The 12834-nt window shown below is 36.5% G+C and overlaps 1 protein-coding gene across 1 annotated transcript in view; it reads left to right on the top strand.

Moving 5' to 3' along the window:
• LOC107716142 (synaptotagmin-6-like) overlaps positions 1–12834 on the top strand; it is a 23123-nt gene extending 10289 nt beyond the window's left edge. The window contains exons 2-7 of the mRNA XM_016522485.1: positions 1850–2140; positions 2720–2978; positions 7108–7228; positions 8528–8699; positions 9749–9899; positions 11533–12834. Coding sequence (XP_016377971.1) covers positions 1850–2140; positions 2720–2978; positions 7108–7228; positions 8528–8699; positions 9749–9899; positions 11533–11604 — 1066 coding nt within the window. The 3' untranslated portion in view covers positions 11605–12834. The remainder of the gene's footprint in view (positions 1–1849; positions 2141–2719; positions 2979–7107; positions 7229–8527; positions 8700–9748; positions 9900–11532) is intronic.

The following is a 12834-nucleotide window of genomic DNA, read 5'->3' as shown; positions in this document are numbered from 1 at the left end:
GGTCCCACCTGGCTCCTCCTCCTGCTCCGGTTTCCTCCTGTCGTCTCCCTGGCTCCTCCCTCCATCGTCACCTCCCTGGACTCTGTTAGCCGTCCTCCTCCTGGAAGTCCGTCCTCCGCCGGAACCTCCACCTGTCTGCTCTGCCTGCCAGCCCTTTGCCTTCCCCTGTCACCATCTCACATCCACTGCTTTGTCCTCCTCCTAGTCCCCCTCCGCCCCTCCCTCTGTTTCTACGGTGCGAGGACGCACCTTCCGGGAGGGGGGAGTAATGTAACACCCCTGTGGACTGTTTGTTGTGGTTTCTTCCCCTTTTGTTGGTTTAGCCCGTTCAATCATTAGTTAATTATCCTCAGTGTGCTCACCTGTCTGCCCCTCGTTATCTGCCCTATAAGTTCCTGTCTCGTGTATTGTCGGTTATTGTGAATGTTACCCCGAGTGTGTGTGTGTGTGTCTCATCTACCCGAATCTGCCTTGTTGTCTCTACATTAAATATCCTTATTTGAATCCTTGTCGTCCTCGTCATCCTGCCTGCCTCCACACACCTTGACCGTGACAATTGGCCATGTACCATGTATTTTATGGGACAGGAGATAACAAACCTTTTGATGGCAAAGACCGTCAAATGTGAAGGACCTTATTCTTAAAATATAAAGGCAGCTCAGTATATTTTCCCGTATGAAGATGTGTTGTTTGCTACGTTCAATAATTGGCTTTTATATTGCAATTGTTATCTGTGTAGACAGTATATACGTTTTATTTATATATATATATATATATCAAGAGTATGTATGTGTATATATATATATATATATATATATATATATACTGTATGAAAAGAGTTCAGATGCAAAAGCCTCTAAGTACGTCTGACGTTTTTCTTTAAAATTAGCATTTCTTTCTGGCTACTATGCATAGGTTTCTATGTAAGTACTGGTACTTCTGAATGGGTTGAGGCTGGGATTTAGCGCATTTGAAGTGAAAGTACTTGATGAACATATACTATGTGTGGAGAGCATTCATTCAGTATCGTTATCTAATTTTCTCAAACTTTTAGAGGCGTTTGCATTGGAACTCTTCATATATATATATATTTATTTATTTATATTAGGGATGCCACCAATTCTCAATAAAATATTGAACCGTTTGGTAACATTCACTGTTCAATACGTGCTTGTGAACTGCGTTTTTTTTCTTTTTCCAGTTTTGCTTTTCTGTGAGTTTACACGCTGAGATGAGACACCGCCCCCCCGCTTATATCGTGCATTTGAAAAAGCAACACACGCCAAACATCTTCCGCTGTAATGAGTAACGTTTCTAAACCTGCTGTCCAACAAAAGAGAACATTATGACATGTTTTTACTCCACAACATCAAACAAGTGTTTGAAATAATTTCCTTTTGTGATCTGATGTGGCTTCTTATTACAGAATGAGGCAATAAATGTAATAAATGTAGTAAAGCCTATGTCGATTAGCAATGGATTATAAATATACTTATACATTATGAAAATACTCAAGATGGCTTGAAGAAAACAGATAAACCATATATTGTCGCAGCCGAGTGTTTATTGTCTTCATGTTTCATCATTCAAAATGTTTCTATCATCTTTTAATTCAGTTACAGTGATTGCTGGATGCCATTGTCCATATTAGGGATAACACTGAAGAGAAACATTTTCAATTCAAATTTATATTAAAAACAAGTGGGTTTTTTTACACATTTTTATGTGACCCCTGTATTTAAAAAACAAAACTTGCCTTGGGCAGCCGTTTAGTTTGTAATCCAACTTTTTCTGAACACTCATCAAATCCCTCATGCTACTCTTTCTCTTCTTTATCTCATTTTTCCAGGCATAGTTCCTTCAAGCGTCACCTTCCCCGTCAAGGGAGTCTGGACCTGGGATATGACTATGATGTGGATGAGCAGCCAACCAGCATTGGCCGTATCAAGCCTGAACTCTACAAGCAAATGACCACAGAGAACGATGAATCTGGCAATAGTAAAGGCGGCAAAAACTGCGGCAAAATCAACTTTTCCCTCCGCTATGACTATGAAAACGAGATGTTACTTGTCAAGATACTCAAGGCATTTGATCTCCCAGCCAAGGACCTTTGCGGCAGCTCCGACCCGTATGTCAAGATCTACCTGCTGCCGGATCGGAAGCAGAAGTTCCAGAGTCGGTTATTGTGAATGTTACCCTGAGTGTGTGTGTCTCATCTACCCGAATCTGCCTTGTTGTCTCTACATTAAATATCCTTATTTGAATCCTTGTCGTCCTCGTCATCCTGCCTGCCTCCACACACCTTGACCGTGACAATTGGCCATGTACCATGTATTTTATGGGACAGGAGATAACAAACCTTTTGATGGCAAAGACCGTCAAATAATCCCTCATGCTACTCTTTCTCTTCTTTATCTCATTTTTCCAGGCATAGTTCCTTCAAGCGTCACCTTCCCCGTCAAGGGAGTCTGGACCTGGGATATGACTATGATGTGGATGAGCAGCCAACCAGCATTGGCCGTATCAAGCCTGAACTCTACAAGCAAATGACCACAGAGAACGATGAATCTGGCAATAGTAAAGGCGGCAAAAACTGCGGCAAAATCAACTTTTCCCTCCGCTATGACTATGAAAACGAGATGTTACTTGTCAAGATACTCAAGGCATTTGATCTCCCAGCCAAGGATCTTTGCGGCAGCTCCGACCCATATGTCAAAATCTACCTGCTGCCAGATCGGAAGCAGAAGTTCCAGACACGAGTCCATCGTAAAACACTCAACCCCACGTTTGACGAGTCCTTCCAGTTTCCGGTACCCTACGATGAGCTTCCCGTCAGGAAGCTCCATCTCACTGTTTTCGACTTTGACAGGTTCTCACGGCATGATATGATCGGGGAGGTCATACTGGACAATCTGTTTGAAGCATCTGATCTCTCAAGGGAGACCTCCATCTGGAAAGACATTCAGTATGCTACCTCTGTAAGAGAACCCTGCTGCTCTCTTTTCTCTTGATGTGTTTGCCAAATCATGATAGAACAAATTCTGCTGGTTTTTAAGTCTATTTTTTTAAGGGGAGAGGTGTATAGTAAGTATGCTCAGATATGTATTGATCACACACTGATCAGGTTATGTAAATGAATATACAATAGGATCCAAAAGTACAAGACCACATTTCTAATACAAATAGTTCATTATAAATTAAATTATAAGCATAAAAATTTAGTAAAATGTTGAATTGTAAAATGTAAAATAACATTTCATAACGTTTTAGTATTTGGTTTGAGAACATCTAACCAGGTTTACAAAGAAGTTCACATTATCAATTTCACAAATTTGCTTATTTGTTTGGTGATCGAATCATTTCCGAATCTTTCTTGTTTATTTCTCAAATCTTCAGATATTTTTTCCAGGTTAAATTAGATTTATTATTAAATTTTAGATATAAATTGGTCACCAAACAAATAAGCATATATATATATATATATATATGTACTACCGTTCAAACGTTTGGGGTCAGTATTTTTTTTTCTTTTTTTTTTCAATTTTTCAAAAATTACAGTACATTGTTACAAAAGATAATTTATTTCAAATAAATGTTATTCTTCTGAAATTTCTATTCATCTATGAATCCTGAAAAATATCACCATTTACACAAAATATTAAACAGAACAATTTTTCAAGATTGACAATAATAAGAAATGTTTCTTGAAAATTCCACTTTGCCATAACATGAATAAATTACTTTTAAATATTTGACAATATTATAGTTTTTATTGTATTTTTGATCAAATACATGCAGCCTTGGTGAGCATATAAGAAACTTCTTTCAAAAACATTAATAATCATACTGACCCTGACCTTTGAATGGTAAGATTTTCTATGCTGTCTTAGACTTTGGACCCCACTGTATCAAAAGATAATATAAACCTGGTGAATCAAGCCTGATAAATATTGGGCATCTGCAGCATTCTACACAAATAGTTTTAATTTTGGTTGGCGAGAGAAGGAAGGATCCTGAAACCTCAGCAAGTGCTCTTGATATTGCACTGCTCAGACAGTTTGTGCAGATTTTAAAAAATCCATTGACTCTAAATAACAAGGCCATTAGATGCCAGTTAAAGTATGTGAATTAGCTTGTTGCATTATTGACATGGTCTGTTAAAATGCAGTCACAATATTCAAGACGTTCTCTGCTGTACACCTGCTAATGCTAAGACAGCCAAATTAATGAGAGTTCTACCCTACCCTCATTAACATACAGATAAGGTATTAAATGACACATGAAGATGACTGACACATGCTGATTGTGTATGTGTGGACAAAATAATTGCCTAATTTTCGTTACGGCCACTAATAAGAGGTGCTGCCAATCACAACACAATATTAAACGCTTAACAAAATAGGTCCTGAGGTCATCTGAGGTTAGCTGATCACTCCATAATGGCAAGCTAAATGAACTTCAACTGCTCCTCGATGAGTCTTATTTCTCTCTGTTTTCTAGATTTACAGCTATTCTCAGAGGAGCGATTCAATAAACCTGTGGTTATTGCTTTCGTGGCAGGAGGCTGGCCGCCCCTTGAACAAAAGCACACACTCTATTGCACTTGGCAGGAGATTTGAATCTGGAACTCAAAGCGCCTCTTTGCAAAGCTATCAAAAGGGGTAGATCACTTCAAAATGAAAAAGCGATCATAGTTTATGCAATCTAAAGTCATTTCATACCTGGATTATATTCTTTCTGAAGACAAAAGGAGATGTTAGGCAAGATGTTAATGCTGCTTTTTTCTATAAAACACAAGTTCATAGTGACAAAGGACTCTCAAGATCAAAAAATGACAAAAAGAACCATAAAATTATCATAAAAGTGATTCATATGACTCATGTGCCATATTCAAGTCCTCTGAAGCAATACAAAGGCTTTGTGTAAAAAAATTTGGATATTCAAATTTGTATTGTTATTCAAATACAACTTTCAAATACATTGCAAGGTAATAATGACTATAGAGATTCTCAAGTTCAAAAAACGATAAAAGCACATTCTTTTTCAATTGTTCTTCAATTATGCAGTTTGAATATGTACATTTATTCAAATTTGGTGTCGAGATTTTGATAATAGGTCACCATTCGCTTTAATTGAAAAGAAAAAAGGGCATAAAAATACTGCTATATTTCTGTTTTTGTATTTCACGGAACAAAAGCACAGGTTTGAAATAACAATGAGTAAATGATGACAGAATTTTAATTTTCGGGTGAACTGTCCCTTTAATTGATGCCAACAGCCAGTGAACAGTGCTGACATTGCCAGGTGGACTTGGGACAGAAGGACATTTGCTAACTCATTTAGTCACTCAATGAGCTCAAGGACTAAAATAGAGTAAAGCTTAAAGGAATTTGGTTCTGGCCAAAGAAATAGAAAAATAGTTTTGCTTAAACCTAAAACATTCACTGTGGTCCCACATCATCACTCTTTTGGAAATCAGGCTTAATTTTGCAATCTTAATTACTTGAGTTTATTTATTTAACAAAATCACTTTTTATCCTGTGCCATAATGTTCAGTAAAGTTCTTACTTAAAGTTTACTTGCTTTACAAATGAGACATTTTTTTATGGTCAAGCTTGCATTTACCCATCCATCAATCCACTTTAAAACATCCCTATATGATACTGAAGCACAACCTGCAAATAATCACCTTAGAGGGCTAGAGAGACATTAAGCCACAAGTAGGGGAGTCATGGGATATTGTCCATCAGAGAGAGTCTCACTGAGCTCATTTAAAGTGATTAATATTTACACTAGTCTTAATGCCGCTGAGAGGATGACGCTAACACACTAAATCCAGCACCGTCAGACAGCATACTTCTCCTTTGCATTGCACACACTTAACTTTCAGACAAAGTGGGTGGTCTTGAAGTCTAAAAATGCCATAGTTCTAATGCATTGCTTTGACATTTTTTGGGATACATTTGTTTCATCTTGATAGACCTAAAAGAAACCAGCTTGGATCAGCTGTGAGGAAAATGATGGACCTTGTGCCCTGATGGAAAGGCTGAAGTGTTTAGGAGTGTTAAAGTTTAATTAACAGTTTGCTGGAGTGGTGTCCAGGAGAGCAGCGCGGCTTGGAGAATCGCAACAACTAATTGGTCGCCGTGACTGTATCTGTCCAAACAGGACTCCCTTAGACCTCGATATTGAGTCACAGGCTTATTAAACCCAACCTTCACAGTCAAAATGCCGAACCACATCCTCAAATACCAATAAAGAACTTCTCGCAGCGCTAGCTTTTAGCATAAAACTATGGCAAAGTGACGACATCCTATTGATAGAGAATCTTTCTCTGTTCAAGCATTGTGATTATTTACAAAAGCAAATAATTAATGGTACAATATCAGTACTGATGAAACGATTCCTCCACTTAAAAAGATTTGTTCAAAAATGTAGATTTGTTCACGAAACGAAACACCGCTGATGATGAGTAGCCGTATCATTGGTACGTTTTTATAGAAGCCCATTTTTACAACATAAAAAGCATGCTTTGGTAAATCTTAAGTTGGACATGAAACATTGTAATTATGAGATAAAACGCTAAATTATGAGATAAAAATCCTAGCTATGGCATAAAAAGTCATAATTATGACAAAGAGGTAAAAGAGACTTTTTAATCCTAATTTCAACATGTCAGTTTTGACTTTTGTCATAATTTTGTCTTTTCATAGTCATTTTTCTCATATTTTCAACTTTTTATGTCAAAACTACCACTTTTATCTCATAATTTTGTCAATTCATTATGTAATTTTTTCTCATATATTCTACATTTTATGTCATAACTATGACGTTCTATTTCATAACTACCACTTTTATCTCATAATCATGATTCTTTATGTGTCAGAAATGGGTTTCTGTACTTGATCTTGACCGCGAGTGATGCTGGTGGAACAGTGTCTGCTCTAATAGTGTCTGCCTCTAGAACATTATTGCACAATTACTGTCTGTTTTTATCTCTATTATCTGGTGCTATGGAATCGAAAAGGTGACCTTTATAACAGAATGTGCCAATACATCATGCTATATTGATTTGTGTGTGTCTGTGTGCGTGTATCTATCTAACAGGAGAGCGTGGACCTTGGGGAGATCATGTTCTCACTCTGCTATCTACCTACGGCAGGCAGATTAACACTCACTGTCATCAAGTGCAGGAACCTAAAGGCAATGGACATTACAGGATACTCAGGTAGCATTTCACCAGCTTTACAACCTTTGACCTTCATAATACAGACATGAGATTAGAAGTAATAAATAATAAAATAATAAAAAGTGTATGTATGTATTTATTTATTGTACATGGCAGATTTATGTCAAAGCTAATTTATTCATGTTTAAAATATATCATTCATGCTGGTGAACTTCAACTGTATAAAACAAGGCAAATTATTTAAAATTATTAAATTATTAAAAACAAATAATGAAGCGTTCTTCCCAAAATGATATTAAGTTCTGTTAAATAAATATATATTAAAAATATTCTAAATATTAAACCTCGTCTTGTCAGGTTTAGTGGTTAATATTTTTCTTATGCTTATATTTTGATATGAAATATAAATCATTCATGCATACCTCAATGATTCAAACCCCTTGACACATCCTGAAATATAATAATGTATATTAGTCTTATTTCTCCTTGCCAAGAGGACAACAGAAGTAAAAAGTGGCACCACTCTATAATTGCTCCATTTGGTTTTACGGTTTCTGGAAAACTCTTTTGTTTTCTCGTATATTGTTAATGCACACTTCACGCATGTTCTAATCATTGTTTCATGTTCCAAATTGGCTTCTATTCAGTCCGTTGACATAAACCAAATTTCCCAGAGGTAAATCAGCAGCATCACTGAGTGAATTAAACCCGAAAGTCTGAAGAAGCGCTTTGAATATGATGCAGGGAACAATTTTAAGCACCAACATGAATTACTCACACTATCATGGTTTTTCCTTATAATGATACAGTGTGTCTCACACCAGACATTTTCACTTTTATCTGCTGAAGAGTAAACATTTTTCACTTGCAGTCAAGTTGAATTCACATGAACTGGATAATATCTATTAAGAAGTGCCCTAAGCAAATTTGATGTCAGAACAAGTACTTCTCATCTGATTTGTTCTGCCCAAGCTGGAAGTAGTTTATGGCTTACTAATGTGCAAGCATAATAGATCAGACAATTGTGCAGTGATGGAGAGAGATGGAAATGAGTCTGCATTTCTGATGTCAGAATCAGCACTCAAGTCATTCCATTAAAGCCCCAAATCTCAACGGCCTTCCATTCACACTGAATATTAAAATTGCTCAATAAAGATATCCAGCATTCATTTCCAGTCTTCTCATCTGACAGTCTCGTCAACTTCAAGTTATCGTTAGAGGTTTAATTAACTGAAACTAGTGCATACTACAATAATAAAAAATAAAAGCTCAAACTGCAAATGTGAAATTAATAACAGCTATATGAGCTGAAGTGATAACGATGTTCTTTCTGAGCAGATCCTTATGTGAAAGTATCCCTCATTTGTGACGGAAGACGTCTGAAAAAGAAGAAGACCACAACAAAGAAAAACACCCTGAATCCCACTTATAATGAGGCCATTATCTTTGACATCCCTCCTGAGAGCATGGACCAAGTCAGCTTGCACATCTCGGTCATGGACTATGACCTGTACGTAACACAAACAGCTATTTCTCATTTTTATATTGAAATTTAAAGGGACAGTTTAACCAAAACAAAATTACAAAAAAAGAAAGAAAAGAAAATTCTTTGTTATACTGAAGCTCATTTGGCACATGTTCCTTTCCGCGCTCGTTTGACTTGCGCCTGGCGCTGAGGCAAAGTTGAAGTACGCGTCTGAAAATTGTCCCATTTGATGTGGTCATAAAGAGATACGGCGGTGCCGCGTCTTAATAAATGCATTTCTTGTCAAGAAAAAAACTGCAGTTTTGAGTGGGGTGGCCAAAGGGGTGGCCAAGCTTAGGTCAGTGGTGGCCATGGCCACTCCTGGCTCCGCCCCTGCCCTCAGGCCATTCAAGATGTAGATGAGTGTGTTTCTTGGAGAAGATTTGGAGAATTTTAGCTTTACATCACATTACATCACCAATGGATCCTCTGCAGTGAATGGGTGCCATCAGAATGAGAGTCCAAACAGCTGATTCAAAACATCACAATAATTTACAAGTAATCCATCAATCCATCCAGTCCAATCCACACCATCTATTAATATCATGTGAAGTGAAAAACTGTTTTAAAGAAACAAATCCATTATTAAACCGTTGTTTCTGGCCAAAATATGAGTTCCTAATCCATAATAATGCTTCCTACTGTGAGCATTGTCATCTCACATCAAAATGCACCAATATATTTGTTTAGAACTGACAACATTTGCACTGTAGAAAGCAATATTATGGATAAATATCTTGATGGATTTATTACAAACACGTTTGTAGATTACTTGCATTACTGGATTATTGTGATGCTCTTATCAGCTGTTCGATCTCTCATTCTGACGGCACCCATTCACTGCAAAGGATCCGCTGATGAGCAAGTGATCTAATGCTTATGTAATGCTAAATTTCTCTAAAACAAACTCATCTAAATCTTGGATGACCTGAGGAAAAGTAAACTAATTTTTCTTTTTAGGTGAACTTTTCCTTTACATTAAAGGGATATACCAATGTATATATAATTCCGTAACAAATGATTCATTCTTTCAGGGTGGGGCACAATGAGATAATTGGTGTGTGCCGTTTGGGCAGTGGTGCTAAAGGTTTAGGTAGAGACCACTGGAATGAGATGCTCGCATACCCCCGTAAGCCAATTGCACACTGGCACCCCCTGCTGGAACCTAAGAAATCAGAAAAAGAGGTAAGTAACCGCACTCCAGCACATGTACATACAAATGTGAGGGGTAGATATAATAACCCTCTGAATTTGTGTTTATATAGAACTAAGAACTAAGTTTTTCATATACAAATTGCATTTCCAGAATTCATTTCTGACTAGTCACCGATCTTTCTTTGTAAACATTCAAATCCCTCTAATCACATGCTCACACTTGCACTGTGCTTTATGAATAATACATGAGTAGAATATGTCAGTGCTGATTTTATTAACACACTGAAATTCTGTCCCCTTTCTGGCCTGTGGTCAGAAGTTAATCATGAGGGGAAAAATTTTTATTTGGCCCTATGCAAATGTTAGGTTACACATTTTGGTCTCTTTGTTTATTTTAATTATATTTTTGTTCTGTTAAAAATTATTAATATGCAGTTTTAATAATGTCTTTGTTTTGAACAAACTTACATCAATTAATTCAAATTAATTTGAAAAAATAAACTGTTTCAGTTGAGGTCCTGTCAGGGCATCTATGAATTGTGATTGGGCGTGATGTGGCCACATGCTCTTTAACCTGAATATTTTATTAAGTATGCCTATAAACAAAGGTTTATACAGACTGTAAATCATTGTTTTTGGTAATTAAAATGGGTTATAGTTGTGTTTTCAGTACAGGTTTTTGTTATCTACACTGTTTTGAGTAATTAATTTCTTTCTAACAGTGCTCACATTGTCAATTTTTATACTGAATAAATTAGTGTCAGGGGTTGCCAAGTCTGCAGTTTTCCAGTGGAATTGGGGGACATTTAAACTGTTGTCATAGGTTAGAGGTTTGACATATCACATAAATTGTATTTGACTGACATATGCGTGTATTGAAATGTTTTACTCATATTCCACCAGTGATAATACTAGTGCTAGATAATAAGTTTTGTCTGAGACCGGCACTGGTAGGGATCTTAGAGCTCCTTCATGAAAATCGACTGTGTTTATGATTATTACTATATAGTGATTTTCAATTTGCAATTGCATATAATGCATAACAGTGACTGTAAAATATGTATTTAAGGTATGGGAGTGACATATTTTGAGTTTTGATATAGGGTCATTGGGCTAGTTTGGTCTATTTTTAATTGGCCATTGGGCTAGTTTTGTTACATAGACCTGGCAACCCTGAATAGTGTACCAATTTTCTGCTAGTAAAAAAAACTATATTCAACAAAGACTAATTCTCTTTTTGCAACTGTATTACGTTGTAAAATGCTAATAATTGCATAAAACATGGGGAAAATCAGGTTGGAGATTAGTTAAGTTGGTTAATTTGTACCCTTGTGTGCAGTTTGCTTAAGTAGAACATGATTAGATGTTATTGGATTTGCTTGCTTTGCTCTGTATAATTGAAAAAATATTTATTATTTAAAAAAACTATTCGTTTTTTTATAGATTTATTTATTTACTTATTATAGAAAATAATTAACTAAAAAATAATGCGTATGTTCAACTTTTAATATAACTTTAGATGCATCAATTTCATGCAACCACAGTTTGAAATCCACTCTTCTGAGCAATTTTTGCGATCTATAGGGTGCAGCTCTTCTACTATAACAATAAACTGCTCTATAATGCTCTCACTGATGGGTTTTTCATATGTCTTCTCTTACAGTGGAAAGCTAGAACGGCCAGTTTTGACAGTCAGGGGTCCTGTCCCTCCCCCAAACCTCCTGCCAGCCCTTGATCAGAGCCATATGTAAAACTACAGGCTTGGCATCCTCCGTTTGTCACTCTGATGACAACGAGAGCCCTGCTATTTCCATTTTCTCCTATGGGTTGTTTTAGATGGTTCCCAAACACTGATCTAAGATCCTGCTGTCTTTGCCCTGATGTTCCTCATGTTCCAGTCCGTACAATCCTCAGTCAGTTCTTGGGAGTGCTGTACAAACCTCTGTACCTAGAATATTCTACAAAGCCAACGATGTGTTCCTAGCTTGGTATCGTCAGCGGAGATGTTTCAATATGAATTTTCCTGAAGCGTCTGAATTCCGATGCGGTGTTCTACAAGCGGTCTACAGGCAAACAGAAGTTTCTGCACAGCACTGCAAGGCTCTTTGTAGATGGCTCTTGTCAGATCTTAAGACTTTGAAAGTAGGATCAACTATTGGAAGTACTAAGAATGAGGTCAGAAAGGATACAATTTTGAGGGAAAGGACAATGTTTTGTTTGAGTGAGAAAAGAGAAGGGAATGGATTTGTCATGTGCTGTATACTAAGAACAAACCATTTTCTCTGTCAAATCCTTGTGTGAAACCTGTGTGAAGGTACACGTTTTATGAAAAATATTGAAATATTTATCAGTTTATAGATGTTATATAAATGTTATGTGTAAAAAGAGTCTAAATTTATCAGAGCACAACAAATGTTTCCTATCCATTAATTTATTGCCAAAACAAAGACGGTTTACATGTAAAGTTCCTGTTCACACACAAAAACACGTCACATGTAGCTGAATAAATTTATGTGGTTACATTAATATTCATCGGCGAGTACAAAAGTGGGCATTTAAGGTAAAAGTGCTGAAATATTCACAGAGATCTGATTTGATTTATGTGGGTTTTATTCAGTTTATATAATAGCATTTAAAGAAGTACAGACACGGTTCTGTAGCTCAGTAGCACTGCTTTCAATAGCAATTCAATTCCTCTTTGAATCCTCCTGCTGTTTCAATCTACTGCTGTTTGACATCTCATTCATCTTTTGGCGTGAAATTTCATTGTGAGTTCAATTGGACTGTCAAAGTTTTACGTATTTTGACATATTGTCTGGGAAATTGTCTTGAGTAAACAATGTAGGCTCAAATTTACAAAATATATTCATATTCTGTACTGTATAAAAGAGCAGGGATAACATTACAGCATAAAATTATAGGTGATTAACTAACATTCATCTTCAGATTAATATTTGTATTTGCT

Source organism: Sinocyclocheilus rhinocerous, unplaced genomic scaffold (genome assembly GCF_001515625.1).
Source record: "Sinocyclocheilus rhinocerous isolate Xijiao unplaced genomic scaffold, SAMN03320098_v1.1 scaffold148, whole genome shotgun sequence".
In the NCBI taxonomy this organism is placed as follows: Eukaryota; Metazoa; Chordata; class Actinopteri; order Cypriniformes; family Cyprinidae; genus Sinocyclocheilus; species Sinocyclocheilus rhinocerous.
Note: the sequence above shows the minus strand (reverse complement) of the source record. Positions and strands in the feature narration are given on the sequence as shown.